The sequence below is a fragment of the Emys orbicularis genome, chromosome 7 (genome assembly GCF_028017835.1).
Source record: "Emys orbicularis isolate rEmyOrb1 chromosome 7, rEmyOrb1.hap1, whole genome shotgun sequence".
Taxonomy (NCBI): Eukaryota; Metazoa; Chordata; order Testudines; family Emydidae; genus Emys; species Emys orbicularis.
The window spans coordinates 10,543,061-10,562,492 of NC_088689.1; the positions used below are offsets into that span (position 1 = coordinate 10,543,061).

At 39.3% G+C, this 19,432-nt stretch overlaps 1 protein-coding gene across 1 annotated transcript in view; it reads right to left on the reverse strand.

Moving 5' to 3' along the window:
* Nucleotides 1-10,382: 10,382 nt before the first annotated feature.
* GPAM (glycerol-3-phosphate acyltransferase, mitochondrial) overlaps nucleotides 10,383-19,432 on the reverse strand; it is a 48,931-nt gene continuing 39,881 nt past the window's right edge. The window contains exons 18-21 of the mRNA XM_065408029.1: nucleotides 14,166-14,306; nucleotides 12,827-13,016; nucleotides 12,630-12,688; nucleotides 10,383-10,714 (exon numbers count right to left, since the gene is read on the reverse strand). Coding sequence (XP_065264101.1) covers nucleotides 10,598-10,714; nucleotides 12,630-12,688; nucleotides 12,827-13,016; nucleotides 14,166-14,306 — 507 coding nt within the window. The 3' untranslated portion in view covers nucleotides 10,383-10,597. The remainder of the gene's footprint in view (nucleotides 10,715-12,629; nucleotides 12,689-12,826; nucleotides 13,017-14,165; nucleotides 14,307-19,432) is intronic.

Below are 19,432 nucleotides of genomic sequence, written 5' to 3' on the forward strand. Positions count from 1 at the left end.
CAGGTATCAGCACTGCCGCAACTGCCCAGTCCTTCAGCCTCAGCGGGGTTTCCCACAATCCATCTCTGGTCACCTCCTGCCCATGGGGTCGATGGGGAAGCAGCTATGTGCCCCACTGTGTGCGTGGTGACGTGAAAGGCGTTGCAACTTGTCAGCACACTCACTGTACAGCACACAGAGCACGCAACGTGGCAGCGGGCACTCAGCTGCTGCTACACTGACCCTGCGGGCAAGAGGATGTGATCAGAGACAACTTTAACCAAGTTTGAGAGGATTGGGCCGATTTCAGACCTGACCCAAATCCTACACTTGTAGTCTGGTCCTGTTGAATTGCAAGGCTCTATTCCCCACCACATGAGTGAATACTGTCAAGTGCAGCTGAACTGTGAGATGTGGACTAGAAAACATTCTGTACCCTGGCATTCTGAATCCATTCCTTAGAAGTATGATTTAGTATTTCTATTGCATTAGCCACCTGAGGACTCCAGAGATTAGGAACCCATTGTACGAGGCACTGCATGAATAACACAGACATTCCCTGCCCCAGAAAGCTCTCAATGTAAGATTTAGACAGTACACAACAGGTGAAAAAAACTAACAAGTAGGAGGCGGAATGAGGAGGGAAAAGGTAACAGAGATTGCAAAGATCAGCTGCCACAGCGCTCTCAATAGTCAAGAGCCATGATGCTATATTCACAACAACAGAACTGCATTTTGAAACATTAGTGAATGTGCCAGATCATCTACCAATGACTATAAAATTTGGGCAAGTCACTTCACCTCCCTGTGCCTCAACTTCCCCATCCGTAGAATATTTATTTCATCATCATGTGCTATTAATAGCCATCAGTTTTCTGAGATACTCCAAAGGTGTCATGCAAGTATATACCGTTCAATGTATCATTGCTTCCCCAAGCAACGCAGTCGGCATTACTTACTGTTATCTTTCTGATAACAAACACCTATGTAATTTTCAGACTCCTTTCCTCTATCCATTTGTTATATTTTAAAACTTAACATTTTATTCAGGAAAAAAAATATTACTAGATTGGTCTGGATCTTTCCACAAAAGAAAAACATATACATAGGGTATGAATGCCATTTCAGTTAGAATCGGTCCAAAAAAAAAAAAAAAATCCAATTTTATTTTTGGAAATAATTTTGAATGAAATTATTTTGTTTACATTTTTCATAGAACATACTGATTTTTTAAATGAAAAATTCAAAATGAAACACATTGGTTCGTATTGAAATTTTTGTTTTGGTTTCATTTTAAAAAATAACCATTAATTTAGTTTCTTTCGATCTGACTAAACCCTCGATCATGAAATTTGGAGTTTTAAAACCCAAAACAAACATTTTCTTTTCCTTTCAAAAATATTTGCCAGAAATTAAATAATAATGTTATTCCACCCGCTTTCCTAAAACTGCATTTTTGACAGAAAAATATTTAGATTTAAAAAAGTAATCGACCAGCCTTGATTTCAAATAAGTGAGTTTAGGTCCCCAAATTGCAATGCTAAATTGTTGGGTAACTAAAGCAAAGAGCTACAACAGAGAGACATGTATGTAACTAAAATGAGGAGCAGTTGGATAATCATCATGACGATGCTGAGAGACTAACCCTATGGCAAGAAGGAAGAGAGGATTTAGCTGTGGGACCTGGAGGCTATAAATGGCAGGACAGAATGAGAACAGCAGAGTTCCTGATGATTAACTGTAATTAAGAGGGAATATCAACATTGAAAAGGGCCTTTAAAGACTTCTGACTGGTTGTCCCCATCCTGCAGAGTAACATAGGAAGCTTGATTCCAGAAGGTGCCCAAGTGCATTGCTACCATAATTAGGCATCAGCTAAATTTAGGGAAACACATACTAATATATCCAGAAGGCGAGGCTGCAAAAACTTTCCACAGACTACCACAAGCAAACTGCTGAGCTGAAAGAAAAAACTCACACCCAATAGCTTAGCAGCCCTTTCTCATTCCCATATGAATCCTGCACACACAAAGGCAGGAGAGTTAGCTCGGGTGTGGCTAACACTACTCTTCTTGTTTGGGTGACTAGAAAAGGGATGAGAGGTGAATGTGCGGGGAATAAGGTGGGTCCTGTTAGTTTGAAAAACTAAATTTGAACCTGTCAAGCATGACAGAGACAGGTCAATCACCAATAAAATCGATGCAGTTGTGGCTCAACTGCTGCTTAACAATTTTTTGCTGAATACTATTTGTATTGCAGCAGCACCAGTGAGCTCCAGTCACGGATCAGGGGCCAGATTTTCAAAGGTAATTAGATGCCTAAAGATGTAGACAGATGCCAGGTGGGACTTTTAAATACGCCTAACTCCTAATGGGAGTTAGGTGCCTAGGTAACTTTGAAAATCCCACTAGGCACCAATCTGCATCTTTAACCACCTAAATACCTTTAGAAATCTGGCCTCGGGGCCCCATTGTTCTAAGCACACTATGAACACAAAGGCAGTCCCTGCCTCCAAAGACCTGACTATATACACTAGCACTCCTCTGTTTAAGACTCAGTATATACCTATACCTTAAATGCTACAGCAGCACTGGGACAGGAGAGATTCTCCTGTCAGAGTAGGTAATCCATCTCCCCAAGAAGCATTAGTTAGGTCGACGGAAGAATTCTGCATCCACCTGGCACTATCTACACCAGGGGGTAGATCAGCATAGATACAGCTCTCAGAGGTGTGGATTTTTCACACCTCTGGAGACCTAGCTATACTAGTGTAGACCAGGCCTCAAATCCAAGAATGGGAGAAAGAACATTTCAAAGCACTCACACCCGCTACACCTGGCATATATGGCATTAACAAGCCAGCTGAAAAAAGGTTTATTTCTAAATTAGGAAGCAACGATCATTTTAAAATATCTTTAAACTTCACACATGCATCAGAGAGTGTGTGCGCCTTTAAATGTCATGTCCCGATCTCCAGCTGTGCCTTGAAATGGTTTCTCTCCTTATTCTTGCACTTTATAAATACAGCTATTTTTGTTTCATTTTCATCCTTCCCTCTTTTCTGAACAATTAAGAGAGATTCAACCCCTTCCACCTCAAAGGACGAATTTAATAATTCACTTACAAATGGCTATTGCCTGTCTATTAATAGATTATAAATTCTTCAAAGCAGGGACAAAGCTGGCTACGGAATTTAGCCATACAACTCCCACTAATTTTGATGAGATTTGCATAGCTAAATCCACTCATTCACCGGGTTTGAAAATCTTACCCATTGTCTTTTTATGATCTGTAAATTACCTTGAAGACTTTTTGGTACTGTTAATAAATCAAATGGCATTGCTGGTATTTCCCCCACCTCTTACAGCATTCTGCTCGCTACAGGTGGAAAGTGCTAAACATGATTACATACCTGGGAGTATAAAAAGTCTAAGGTGGTGTGGAAGAGGGTGATATTGTTTTCAGGTCCTGAAACTGGGATTTATCCCTATATTTATGGCTTGGATTGAGAGACGTTGCTCACCTTCTATCAGCGAGAATTCTCATCGATGGAATGGAGCCCTGGAGTTTCACTTTAAACAGGTGCCATGAGGTCATTCCTTTTCTTTCATTCTTTATGCTTACTACAGAATGGCTGAATGCTTGGCTCAAAGAATTTATGCTAATAGGTAAATAAATGGTATTAGATGGGAAAATACTGATCACTGTATGCAGATGATCCAAGTAACTAATACATCAGCTTTTTGGTACTCTCTGTGGCTTCATTCTAAAAGAGGGACTGCCTAAAGGTTTTTCTAAAGAGGACATGCCTGACTATTCAACTTCTGGCAAATATTTTGGAGTTCACGTCCAGCCAACCCTCAAACCTTCATAAACCACCCTTCTCTGGTGAAACATCTACAAAAAGCTTATTGAACAATCTCACCTTATCCTGATATTCTAGACTTGGTATCATTTAAAAATGAATGTGCTCCCCTGTTTAAATGATCTTGTTCAGGGCCTTCCAAGAATGGCTTTTGAGAATCTTAAGAGATTGCAAAATAACTTATCGCAATTGGCATGGGAAGAGAAGGGAGAGAAAAATACCAGTGGAACTGTTACATCCAAAAAAAAAAAAAGAGCTAGTGAGAGTTTTAACTTTCCTAACTTATGTGTTTGACTGCATATTGTATTGGTACAAGACTGATAAACAACACTGGATCATTATAGAGCAGGTCTACACTATTAGAATATATTCCTTATTTACCATAGTCTAATTACATTAGATCTAAATTTACAAATCCATGTGAATTACACTAGCTCCTCTAACCTTTCCCCAGCCCTGCTCCACTCAGGTACCCTGCTCAGCTCCCAGCGGCCAGGCCCTCCTCTCCCAACAAGCTAGAGAGAGACTCTTTTTGAGCTCCTGGCCCAATGCCCTCTTATAAGGGCCAGCTGGGCCCTGATTGGGGCGTGGCCCCAACTGTGGCTGTTTCCCCTTTCAGCCCAGACTTGCCACTTACCCCAGCAGCAGCCCTCTCACAGCCTCAGCCCCTTCCCCGGGTTTAACCCCTTCAGGGCCGGAGCGGGTGACCACCCCGCTACAGAGACCATATGAAACAAAGGGTAAGGCACTGAGCTAGCTATCACTAACCCTGGCAGGTATCCCCATCTGCAAAATGCTACTGCTTTTTAATGCATTTAGATCTACAGGTAAAAATATGCTATCAGTATAAGTGCTATAATTATTTATGCAAACTACTTGTAGCAATTATACCATTAGCATTTGCTTGAAATCATGCATTGTATGATTATCTACACTCTGCTTTTCTTTCTGCAACTTTCAGGAAAAAGGGACTTAGCTGACTACCTAGCCCAACCGCCTGCATAATGGAGGCCACAGAATGTCACCTACTAATTCGTGCAAGGGAGAGGATTATTCTTCTCAAGACAGAAATTTCTCTCTTCTTGGGGAAGTTGCACGTCTTTTCTGGTGAGCTGCCCCATCTGTGAAATAGGAATAGTACTTTGCCTAGCAAGTGAGAGGCCTAATTAATGTTTGTAAAGCAATTTGAAGCAAATCTAAGTATCATTCAGGTCAATGACTGAGATAGGGATCTTTAACCTATTAAAAGCCAAGGGCTACTGAAACAAGGTTTTGTATACAAGAGAACATCACAGGACACAAATCAAAAGATCCTTTTAAATCAACATGACAAGATTTTATTACAAGCAAAACTGAATTTTTGCTTAATTCAGAGATAAAGGGTTTAATCGAACATCCTGGGGTTTAAAAGATTGGGAAGATGCAAGACATTTAAACAGAAAATAACCTCTATATAGGGTTATTACCGATAAACATTATGTTTTATACAAGCCATTAACAATAATTGCATTTTAGTTTTCCACCTAAGCCTATTGTTCCCAATTAATTTCTTCTGCACCTCGCCTGCATGTGAATGTGTAGCTAGAGGCCTCTTACAAAATCAGGTGTGGATAAAAGTTTAATTGTTTTGCACTCAGAGTGAAAGAAACACCCTTTGGGTAAAAATCTGCTAGGTAGGTATATTACATTAAAGTCCTATTCAGGCTTATTCATGTATTGGCTGGGTGCTGGCAGTATTACCATAAAACACAGCATAAAGTATTAGTTTGTAAAACAGTTTGCAATTATCCCTATATAAAAGGCTGATCAGTAGGATCAGAATTGTGAGTCTAAACACAAGTTATGTCTACCTTGGCTAGCTTACCCAGGCTAGCTTGAATCCAGCTAATGTGGGTAACAATAGCAATAAAAACAGGGCCATGAGCGCTTCAGGGCAGGCTAGCAAGCCAGGGTCCACACCAAGCTTATACTATCTGTGCTGCTGTGTCTTCATTGCTATCGTTGTCTGCATTAGCTGGATTCAAGCCAGTTTGAGTAAGCTAGCCCATGCAGAATTTTTACTATGTAGACATACTCTCAGACCAGTTTGGAGTGTGGCAGGGGAAAGCAACAGATTCAACCTGTGTAGAAGTGTAGTGGCCAGTTTTGGTCAAGCAAGCAGAACTTACAGCCTCCAAAAGGGAGCAACAGAACTGTGAAACAGAGCCTTTGTGCACGGGGAGAAAGAGACAAAATGGAAGAACCCTGCTCTGGCACACGATATGCAGCAGCAACTCAAGAGGATGCGTAGTCAACTCTGCAGCCTCTGAGACCATTCAGCTCCTGTACAGACCCCCACTACAGAAGAAAGAGGCCCCCTCATCTATGATCCAATTCAGCAACCAACCATCAACCCTTCTCCCACTGCTCCAGCATAAGTCCCACCACCAACCCCAACTTGAGGTCTCTTGTTCTAACCCACATTCCACAAGCCTTCGTAGAAAATGGTGGGTCATGGGATGATTGACTTTTAAGGGTCATGGACCAAAAAAAAGGTTGAATCACTAGCTTTAGGTAAAAGTTTTATTCTTATTTTAAGCCGCTTCATCCATTCCTACAGAGCAACTGGCTACTTCAACATAATATGATGTAAATACACTTACAGCAAAAACCCAAGGTGAGCTGTGTGTATATCAGGTCTATCTAGCCTAATACCCCATTCTGATGATTGCTAGTACCTGCTGTTTCAGAGGAAGAAATCCTGCAGTAGGCAGCTAGGGAATAATCAGTGCCCAGGATGAGGATTAGTAATTTATATTAGGAATCTCCTCAGTCCCCCATCCAAACAAAGTGCTAAGTACATTCGTTTCCATTAACTCACAATACTTATAAAAGCAGACTTCCATATGTTTAACTTTAGAAAATATTTGGTGGGGAAAGAAGTTATATGTTAGTTATATGTTAGTCTCTAAAGTGCCACAAGTACTCCTGTTATTTTTGCGGATACAGACTAACACGGCTGCTACTCTGAAACATATAGAGAATTGTTTATTTTACCACTTTTTTAAATCTACAAAAAGTTGTTCAGTGTCATGCTAGCACAAAAAGCATTTTAATTTGTTTATTAAAATAAAACTACAGTATGTCTCTGTGCTTCTTATGACAGATACAGCGTTACATATAACAGGCAAAGAAGTGTGGTGTTAGTTTCAAAGTAGTATAGGCAGGACTCACAAATACAGACACACAAGTAGCTATATTTTACAGCACCTTACAAGAGAAACAAGGTGGGTGAGGTAATATCTTTTATTGGACCAACTTCTGTTGGTGAGAGACACAAGCTTTCGAGTTACACAGAGCTCTTCTTCAGTCTGGGAAAGGTACTCAATGTCACAGCTAAATACAAGATTGAACAGATAGAATATGTGCTAACTGCTTGTGCTAACCTAAGAGATCATTCAAGGTGTAGTGGCCAGTTAACACCCCTCTAGTCATAAGACAAAAAGGGGGAGTTATTGGGTTACGGATTGTTGTAATAAACCATAAATATAGTATATTTAATAAGACAATGATTTGTAGCATCTACACTACACCAACAGAATTTGGTCCAGTAAAATATATTACCTCACCCAATTTACCTCTCTAATATCCTAGGACTGACACTGCATAGCATCTTGCAAGATAATTTTTGTTTTAAATAGTATGATTCTGATACTCCTTTACAGAGCAGGTAATTAGTTAATGCTCAAATGCACTTTTGAGCTAAACATATTGGAATAATGCCCATACTATCAAAGACAAGAGATATATGCTTATTATGCAGTCATTGGTAGGGATTAAATACGCTAACAAACATATAGACCCTGGGGGGAAAAGGGCGGGGGGGGGGGGAGAAGAGGAGGTGGAGCTCTACACTTCAACCAACAAATAAAGTTCACAGGACATTATGTGGAAAGATTTGTTATGTTTATACTTTATTGATAGACCCTAATCCTGCAAAGACTTAAGCACCTGAGTAACTATGCTCATGTGAGTAAAGTGATTTGTGTGAATAAGTCTTTAAATTATTGTGATATTTCAGGTACAAACGCTTATTTATATTGATAAAAAATTATGAACTCAGAATCCTTTCTATATATTAGCCAAGGAGGCTTCAGAGTTTAAAGACTCTAAAGGCCCATATCCAGTGTAAAAATTCTGTAGTGTTACAGTCAAATTTTTAATCTATGCATTATTTTCAGGGAAAAGCATAACCATTGCATGCCCTAAATTCACATGCCTATAGACAGACATATACACATCCACTGCAGAAAGCAAAAACTTCCTGTGTCAGCACATTCATAATACATCATTCCCCCATATGCTGAGGTTTTCAAATTGCAGCTTTTTACGGGTTTTAAAAGCATATTCCCCCTCTGTTTACTGTAGGTATTACTATTTATTCACAGGCATGTTATCTCACCCACTCACCACTTTATACAAAGTGGAATTTTAATAATCGAATCCAGAAATCATCTTTAATTGTGACACCTAGCAGTTACATCCTGGTGACCACACTGGTCCCTACACCCCATATCTATCTAAATTAGGCAGAACATTTTCATTAAAATTAGTCAAGTTTCAACTGCTTCATATTGCTTTTTTCCCCCCATTTAGTTAGCACACAGTCTTCAGTATAGTATACACTTCAGATTTACTGAAATGCAGTAAACTGTGAGAAGTTATATATTTACAAGCACCTCGTCTGTTTGACCTTAAATGGAAGCCAACAGCTAAGCAGAGACTATATCTGGTTAACAAATAGTGCATATTAACTAGGGTGAGATGAACCTGTACTGTAAGCAGCTGGTCGATTTTCCTAGGAAGGTGTATATTTCAGCTACTCTCCTGACGAATAAAGTAGACGTACATAAAAACAAAAGCAATTTTATGGTCAGCTTTCATCTATAAATCAATGTAATTTTGGTTCAGAATTTCTTCTTTTAAAATGTTTTAAAGAACCTGTTTAGTGACAGAAAATATGCATAATAGGTCCTCTCACAAAAGAGAAGCGATAATACTAACAAACCATACTCTGAAATTTTCAATATTAATAGCATTTAATCAGTAGATTTATAGAACTTTTTAATTAACAAATGTGCAGTAAGAACAAGTTACTCCTAAAGCGGATTCAAACTGCATGCAGCAGTTCTATGCTGGAGTGACTGTGCAATGCCTTTGTCATTCAAGTGAGCTTTTCCCATTATTACAGATGATTAAATTAAACCACACATTTTGTAACCATAGTGCTTGTTTTACCTGCAAGGGCAGGATGGAGGAGTTAAATGAAACAGTACACTGATTGAAATATTTGATTTCTCACATTAAAAAAAAAAAAAAGGCAATCCAAAAGAGAACACACATTTCACCAACAAACCAGCTCCACATTCCATAGATTTATTGCTTCAGCTAGCATCAGCTGAGTGAGACTGCACTGCAGAATTAGGGCTTGTAGTCCGATCTGCACCCATGGGGAGTCAAACTGAAGTCCACATGGGCACAGAGGACCAATCCCAAGGATAAGATTGAAAGATCAGGGGCCTATTTTATTTATTTATTTATTTATTTTAAAGATAGAACCCCCAATATTAATTTAAAATTCCCAATTGGAACAAAACCAAAGATGAAACATTACCACATTTTTCTGTTTCCAGAGGTCAAAGCAATTTAAAACTGCTCACTTTGTAACTCAGCAATAGAAAACAGAATGGGAACATACTTTTCTTCAGTTTAAAAGGGATTAGAGAGTTCAGTTCCACAAGATTGCAGTGTTATTGCTGAAAATTTTAGAGCCAAAATTAAAGTAACTTCACAAAATAAAATGCCAACCATCAGGTAACAGCACTGGGGGAAAAAACCTTCTGGTTTGCGAGCTACCCTTAAGTTCTCTGTTTAAAACAAAAGACTGTCACTGTATTAGCTAAACAACTTTTTTTTATTAGATACAAAATTTAAGTGGCTAGAATACATTCATGTTTTAGGCAAATTAATTCCCTATTTCTAGTAAGGGTAAGGGACAGCAAGCCCTAGTAAAATTGTGCTATCACATTCTACCGTGACAACAGTGTTTAGTGCAATTTACCATTGCATTATGCAGTCCCGATAGCACTAGTTTGCTACGCAATTGATTGTTATTCCCATTAAGATTTTGGCATTTATTCTAGATGCTAACAATTATGAAAAACTATGGCTTTTTCCATAAAGTATACACTGTCCGTGCATATCTTTATAAACCATTTATTTTAAACAATAAACCAGACAGGAAGGGGATGACAAATTTTCTGAAGTAACAGCTTTCACGTTACTTTTTTTTTGTCATAAGCAGTGTTTCCACTCAATTCAAGATCTCAGGGCTACCTATAAATCACTATCTACATTTGTGCACCTGTCACAGTCATTAGTCTTTAAAAGTAATTATGTAAAATGTAACACTGATAAAATGTCAGTTTTCATTTTAAATCTAGTTTTAATTTTTTTTTTTCTGCAAACATGACTGATCGCTTGCATCCAAAAGTGTCACCTGTTGTATTACTGTATCATCACAGGATTGGGACCATCAGAAATCCATAAATGCATACATAAGAAGGCACTGTCTTCCAGTGGTTCAAGTCAGATAAGGCCTTACCAAACAAACAAGGGCACCTTATACTCTGAAGGACTAGCAAATGCCCTCAAGCTTTGACACAAATCTCAGAACCTGTCTTCGCCTCCCTGGCAAAAGGTATTAAACGTGGTCTACAGTACAATGAAACTCAGGATGAATTCCAGTAGTTTTTGCCGGTTGCGCTGAGGTAGGAAAGTACTGCTCAGTTCCAAAAAAGTCTCTCTCTTTTGTTTTGTCTCCTTGAAAACCTAAAGGGAAGGATGAAGACATGCCTCTTCATTAAAATCTTCAAGCACAGTCACTTATTTGTAATGAATAATGTACAGCAGTTTATGATCTAGTCTAACTAAGACCTTGGGCCTACAATAAACATTCAAGCATTGAAACCCTGCGGTTGTTGACAGTTATAACAGGGGGAAGTCAAAAGGCTAGAGTTAGTCATCTCTAGAATCCCTTCTTCTTCAATCTAGTACATCATACACCATAAGGATATTATTCCATGCAAATCCTGAAGAGAATTCTGTTTGCTGTGATTTCATGCATGTGATAAAGAACAAATGACTGCTTACTAGAACCAACTGTAAAGATTTTTCTTTCTTTCTAGCACCATCAGGGATGACACTCCTTTTAGATATCTTAAGAATCCAGGTATTGTTGGGATTTTAAGTAGGATGGAGGAGGAAAGAGTGATTATTCCAGAGATACAAGCTGTAATTTGGAAGAGAGGTCTGAAAAGACCAATCTTGTGTGGGGAGATTCTTTACAAGCTTATTCTTAAGCATAGAAACATTAACATTTGTTAATGGAAACAGAAGTGTTCAAAACGATGAAATGATTCAACAGCAAATGACAAATGGTCAGCTTTTAGTTAACACAACAGGACTACTTGTATCCATCTGCATACATCAGATGTATGAAAAACTACATGAAAAAGTATGCCGTGTATGATAATCAGACAAATAATAATAGTAAACAATGTGATTAAAGAAAAATAAAAAGAACTCAAATTTGCAATGTTTAGTTTCAAAAACAAGAATCAGAATTAAATATTATGAGCAGATGCAAGTAACAGATGTCAGCTAGTTCCACTACCCTAGCAGCACGGTATATTAGAATAAATATGCTGCATTTGATAAATGCATTCATAAGTCAGCATCCCAAAGTGCATTTAACAAACTGTAGAAATTTGCCTTCATTCTAATAGCCAGCTTAGTACTTCAAAAGTCATGGCCAAAGAACTGAAAGGCATTCAGTAGCCCCTATCCAGAAATATTCTTTGCTTTGTACCTTTCAACATAAAAAAGGCAATATTCAGTATGATCTTAATGTCATACAGCTTTAAAAAAAATTGAGGGGTACAATTAAACAAACAAACAATCAATCAATCAAGGTGCTAGTGATAGTATGGAAACTCCAGCTTCATCTAGTTATGTCAGGGAGGATCTCTATCTTCATGGTATCTCCTGACATTTCAGGTTCACTGGGACACTGCTGCTATTGCTGTCTGGAATACAGTTATTTAGGAATGGCAGAAGAGCTCTCTCAGTCACTGTGACAGTCCTGGAGAGTCGGCTTCTGGCAGGGTCTCTCTGTGCATTCAGGATTTAGAGGGAATGTTAATTTTATGGCGGTTAGTGCAGGCAAAATCTGCTGGAGGGCTTGAAAAGTGATGGAAAACAATGAGCCAAAATCTGATGACTAATATTTCTGTAAGTTTTTAATACTATGGGGAAGTGCTTAATTACTATTGTGCTATGTATGTCAGTAAAGAGACATATAAATAGACAGCTAGCCTTCCCTCCTTCCCCCTGAGCACACTGAGGAGTGGTATCATCACAGTCCAATACAGAAGTACTCGACCTATAAAGAGAGAAAGTAGCTGGCATCCTGCCATACTAGTCAATTTCTCTTAGCAGTAGGAAGTGCAAAAGCAGAAGTGCAACATTATACTTCCTCTGCAGCCCTAAACTTCAAAGACAGGTAAACACTTACAAAGCACAAGAGGAAGACCTATGCAGAAGCATTTGCTTGAAAAACATTAGCAAAGGCTGATATTGCACAGCATTCATGCACTACCCAAAGTTTGCCTTTGAGTCACTCACATTAAAAGGGCCCCAACAGTTTCAACTGAAGAGGAGAAACCTTTGATTACAAAACACTTACCCCAATATCCTTAAAGACCTTCACTGCATTTTTCACAAGACAATAGGTGGCACTCTCAGCTGTGCGGAGGGGGGGGGGATAAACAAACACACATTTCAGGTCAAATATAAGACACTGGTACTAGGAAAAATGAGAGTTATGCATCAATAACTGAAATATTGGCTCCGTTTTATCCAGAGCCACACTGCTTGACGTACCATACACTGCAACACTCTTCTCTGTCCTGGTTATTAGGTACTTGTGTAACTTATGAAGGTATTCTGTTTCTGACACAGGACCACTTAAGTTGTGCATAAAGATGGCAGCTGAGCTGTAGGCCTCAAGTAAAGGCCCCAGTAACCTTTGCAGGAAGGTGATGTACTGCTGGTGTTCTTGGGATTGGTTCACCTAAATTAGGGCAGCAGAAAGGAAAGTGAATGAAGCTTGCAGAAGTGAAAGATGGCCAGGTACACAGTAAAAGCCAAAACACTGGATACAGACAATCATTTGGGAGAACAGGAAGAGGGGCACAAATTACAACAGTGCATTATTATAGCAAAGCCAAAAGTGGTCTGATGTATGAAAAACTGCTCTACAAATCACACTTTCACTAGTTTTTCCCCAGGACATTAACAGTGTAGCATCTTTTTTCACCACTTTAAAAGGTCATGAGGCTTTGCAATAAATAGCACAATCGCAGTTCATTCTTTCACAGAGATGAGCACCAGTTTCCAAATGAGTATTTAACAAACCCAAAACAAGTGTCACCACTATAAAAACAAGCAAGCAAAGAAACCAAACAAACCTAGGACAAAACTGGCAATTTGCTTTCCAAGAAGAAACAATATAATGGAACTTCTAGCAAGGAAACTATAGACTATGTACACTGCTACCTCGATATAACGCAACCCGATATAACACGAATTCGGATATAACACAGTAAAATAGTGCTCCGGGGAGGCGGGGCTGCGCACTCCGGTGGATCAAAGCAAGTTCAATATAACGCGGTTTCACCTATAACGTGGTAAGATTTTTTGGCTCCCGAGGACAGCGTTATCGAGATAGAGGTGTAGTAGCTTTTTGTATCGAGAAATCGTATCTTCTGACATGTCTTGGGTCACAAATTTAAAATGTACAGACATGCACAAATATAAAACACTGTACACAAAGAACAATACACCACATTTGACTCAGAAAAATATGCACTAGCAGTATATGCCCACCTTTGGTACACTGTGTTATTAATAATAAAGTACAAACTTTAGGACCCTGTAGGATACTAAAGCCTGTACTAGTTTTCACCATAATGGCCATTCCACCCCAGTTATGTAGACTTTGCCAGCAGACTATTTGAAATTTCCTCACTGAGCTGGTCTTTTTCGGGGGGGGGGAGGGGAAGGATGATTTACTGATTGTAGCAGACTATTGCAGACTTTAATGCTGGGAATGATCAGAAAAAGAAATCTTATTATTTTCCCCAACTGAACTTGTAAACTAAGATTTACTTAACTTTAATATAACAGGCCTGACTATTAGTGTTAGCCTTATATACAGTACCTTCAGGTAGCAATCCCTCTGTTCTTCTCCAAAGTCACTGTCTTCATCCTCCTCATCACTTCTCCAAGACAAGGGTTCAGGAAGCTTTTTACTCCACTGCTGCTCTGTAAGGCTAGGGCTAATATCCTCCTGATCATCTTGCTTAAGTCAGAAGTTGGGGGAAGGGGGGAGAAAAAGGTAACTATTCAGAAAAACCAATCCAGGTGACAACCAGCACTATATTTTAATCTCAGGTGACCTGATATCACAGTTTAGTGATTTACCAGTACTTAACACACTGGGGCTCACAATGAGGATGAGCTGGCCAAGACCCAATCCACACAAGACTGAAGTAAGTGTACAGAAACAAATCAGAAGAATTGGTAAAGGTTGTTTCTTCTCCCTTGACTGGGAAAGTTTTCCCATCACATGAAAGAGAGGGGCTGAAGTTGGAGAGTCTTGCTGGATCCTCACTCAGGACTGGAACTTCAGGAGGCAGCAGATGTCAAGAGAACATTTTCTTCACCTGTGTTTCTCTAGGAGGTAGGACTTCATATTTTGGATGTGGATTTCACTACAATGATCTATAACTTTATCAACTCAAGGATGGATTACTCAATTTGCTTTACATGCTGCTATACTTGAAGACCAATTGAAAATTTCAAGCTAGTACAGAATTCAGCAGCAGGTTTGTTAAGTGCTACTTACCTCTTGTAATCATGTGCTTGTTGCATTTGTCTCCATACTCTCTGCATTGGTTGAAAATTCAAAGAGTTGGTTTTAATCTAAAAAGCTCTAAATGATTTGTTCTGAATCCCTGAGATACCACTTCTCTCCTAGTGTTGTATCAGATCAGCTGAGCTACCAAAGGGCTGGTCTACACTAACCCCCCCACTTCGGACTAAGGTACGCAAATTCAGCTACGTTAATAACGTAGCTGAATTCGAAGTACCTTAGTCCGACGTTACCACGGTCCAGACGCGGCAGGAAGGCTCCCCCGTCGATGCTGCGTACTCCGCTCGCCGAGCTGGAGTACCAGCGTCGAAGGCGAGCACTTCCGGGATCGATCCGGGGCACTTCCGGGATCGATCCGGGATCGATTTATCGCGTCTTAACCAGACGCGATAAATCGAACTCAGAAAATCGATTGCTTACATCCGGACCCGGATGTAAGTGAAGACGTACCCTTAGTTAACATCACTCAGTTTAACTTAGGAGGGGACTGCTGGCAATGCATTTACAGAGAAGTGTCCTTCACTCAAACTCACTTCCCCATTTGCAGTAAGAGGCTCTGAGTCTGACCATCAGAACATGATGCAAAATATATGTTTCCTCAGGCTTTTGAGAGGGGCATATGTTAGCGAGAGTGTCAATGAGGTGGCGTTTATTCTGCCATCATGAAGGGCTTAGGAGAGTTCATTTGTCTCCGGCTTATTGTCTTGTAAAATTTGTTAATGTTTGCAATATGCATGTGTCCATGGGAAAGGATAGAGACATGTTTAGAAATCTAAAAATGGCGAAGAAAGCACACACACAAATTGTATATATGCTAAATCAGCTACCATAAGACACTGAAGTTTACAGTTAGATAATTTCTGACAACATAGGTTTCATCTGGAAGTGCTGTAGCATAATTCCATGTTCTACTTGATCTCATTTCCAGGCCTGTATCACTCTGAATGTCTTACATTTTCAGTAAGAGGAATGTACCATTCTCCAATGAGTATTTTATCCGCTCTGGGGAGGTCGTCCTGGTTGAATAAGGGGGTTTATTTTTATATTCCTGTTATTTTTTTCAAGTTCTCTTTTTAGCTAAAATGAACTGCAGTGGCTGAGGTTTCAACATATTGAACCCTTAACTGAGTTAGCTGCATATGTAGAAACATTAATTTTACTTAATTGGGGATAGACAGCATTTGACTAGAGGTTGACTCTTGTATGTCACAGACAGGGAAATATCTACCTACAACAGGAAGGGTATCCAGTTTCTTTTCAGACTAGAAAGAGAGAAGGAAGCAACAAAACCTGACCATGCACTAAGAGTCTATTATTGCCACTGGGCTTGGCACTTTACAAAGACCTGTGCAAATACTTAGGGGCTTGTGTGGGATCAACATAATATCAATATAATTAAGAAGGAGACTATGGTCTTACAAAATGGATTAAAGGCATGAGAGTGTGTTAAGGTCAGACCAAGTTAACGAGTACTGAAAGAGTTTCAAGGCAAGCTTGGGGATGGTCAGGATCAGATAGCGTAGAAGTATCTGTAGGAGGAATTCATTTGGTATACCGAGAAACCCATCTCACCAAAAAGGAATTCTACCAAGCTGACACTCCCTATGCAGGGGCGTAAAGAACTAACCTGCAACAGAGAAGCGACAAGGCTCTATACATTATACCTGTTTAGACACTGATTTACTATTATCACATGGAGACAGATGTGCCAGAAATGCTCCATCTAACAGATCAATGTATTGAGGTAGGAGCCATTTTGGAGAAATGTTCCAAAAGGGACAAACTGTTGGTAAAATATGTATCTTCAGAAGGATTATAATCAGTCAGAGAGAGGGTTTATATTACAAAAGCTCCCTCAAATCTTGGTGAAAATAATCAAGGATGTGACAGTTTAGGATTCTGAACATTGCTGTGTTAGATTCAAAGAAGGGGCTTACAAAGAAGTCAAGTGGCAATTCTGTTCAGTAATCAGGCAAGTAGCATGGCTGACAAGTTGAAGTGAAAATATGACTGACTCAGAAGAAGCCACCCTTAACTAGGAAAGATTATTTAAAAAGGGGACAGACACAAATTGACATCTGACATCAGCTTTACTAGTCTGATGAACAAAATCACTGTAGTAGTAATAGAGTAAATTAGAAATTATTAATGTCCTCAGAAGCATGAAGCCCTAGAAATTTCAAGTAGATGCTCAAAAGTAAAAGGGGACTTGAGTCTCACTGACTCACAATCACACATGGGTAAGAAACATAGTAGAGAATTGCTTCAAGATCTCATGAATGCGAAGCAGCTGGACTAAGACTCTACAAGAATTCTTATGCTGAGAGATGTGATTAAAATGAGATTAATCCTATTCCTGCCTGGCAGGATTCAAACACTAGCATAACAGAGACTGAGTACAAAGTGTTCACCTTCATGCCATCCATGAGAGAGAGAGAGACGGGTCTTTGTAGAAAATGAAGTAATCCAATCTTACTGTAATTGAAGATTTTATTTTAAATCAAGTAACAAAGTCAATGATAAAGGAAAAATGGACTAAAGAGATACGACGTGTTAGGAGAGTTTCAGCTCATAATGTTCAATAGAAGAGGACAGTGGAGTCAAAGGGAAAAAGAGAAACCACGAAAAGCTAAGGATGGCAAAATAAAGTTCAAACTAACATGGCAGTCAGATAGACCTAAATGTACAGGTATCAGCTGTAAAGAAATAAACTGGAAAAAATAAAAATAAGTTGATGCAGAAGCCAGAGACAACTGACAGGCTTCTGTTGATCACAGATATATGTTTCCCAGAGGCTAAGTTGGAAAAGTACCAAGACAATATACCCCAACTGTCCTAAACAGGGAAATGGTGATTATTCCCCACAGTTTGCCACTAATAATGTATACTTTTTAATTGTATTAAACATGAAGTCCCTAGTTGTTCTCTTTCGCCTGGTATATAGAAGATATCTACACTGTATAATGGACTTGCTGTGTCTCTCAGGGAAAAAACAGACTAGATAGTCCTCAGGATTACACAGAGAAATGAGTTAGAAGGATGCAAGGTGCAGCAAATGGGATTGATAGGATAGACAGCATCAAAAAAAGAGAAAACATTAGTATATATACACAACTGACATGAGCAGTGGTACAGCCTGGAGACAATACTTGAAATAAATCTTACAGAAAGTGATGGTGAGATTGTATTGGGAAAACTGTAGAGTATCTGAGAGATTAGGAAATAATCCTGTTAGTCTGAACTGAATGGGCAAACGGACTAAGGTAGAACAACCCAACCTAATAGTTCTGGTCATGGAAAGTACCTGAAAATGAGTAAGGTATCTAAAATTTCAGCTAAGGCAGTAACAGAATCTTGCAAGCCTGTGCAGAAGAAATAGGAAATAACAGTATCATTTGATTTCTTAGTATCAGAGGACAGGATGGTGTTCTGTTCATCTGGCATTCAGATACCACAATGGAGGGGCCTAATATAAGAACCAAGACAGATCATGTCTTGGTACTTATGAGTGTCATGACTGTAAGGAAGTTTTACACAGCAAATAGATATGGATAAAAACACGCTGAGAAATCAGATATAAGACAATCAAGTCAAGAGAAGACAGACAAGCATTATATATGACCTGTAAGCCACTTCTATCCCAGTTATTGATGGTAATGACAGGATGGGAGACAGACGATATAGGTTTATAACAAAGCCCCTAAAACAAGACACATGCTTTGAGAGGCAAAGACATAACAGACATTTATCCCATTATACACACCTATTTTTTTTCCTGGAGCCTGGAACATTAAGTAAATAAGAATAGGATTCAGAGGACAAGAAATGCTTCATGTAGAGACTTCATTGTAATACATGATTATATGCCAACATTTTATGTATAAATGTAGGTAACATCCAGAAAACAAGAGAGTTTTAGAGCCAGAAAAATCTGTCTCCAGAAAACAGGTGAAGTGAATTCTACCTATGTAACTACACATTAAAAGGGGAACTTGGGATACCACAAGAGGTGCAATGGAGTGGAGCTGAACAAGGGTCATCAAAGCACAGGATGTGGATCTAGTTTCCCCTTCAAACAGGAGAACTAAAAGAAGGAAGCAGCCAAGTATATTTAACCGTCTTATTTTTTCCGCTACTTTATAATTGATAATCGTCATGGAGCTGTGGTATGATTCTGACATGGAAAAAACGCAACATGACACATTAATCTTTTACTCACCTATCAAAAAAATATTGTGTTAAGAAATTCCCTGATGGACACAAATCTGGAAGACAGAAATTATTGCCTCCATTCTTAGTCCAGCCATGCTGCATTTGCTGCAGCACCGTAGAACGTGGGAAGTAAAGATACCTTGACACTGCAATTCCCCAATCCCTGAGACCACCAGGAGATCCTAGAGCAAACTAGAGCTGCCTTATGGCTGCATCACCTGTGGATTCCCAAATATCAGGGGAATCCCCAGTTACCCCTGGTCCCTTTGAGCTGCTGTACCAGAGCAAAGGGACTATACGGGAGCTAAGGATGACCTGTTACACGTAGTGATTGAAATTTA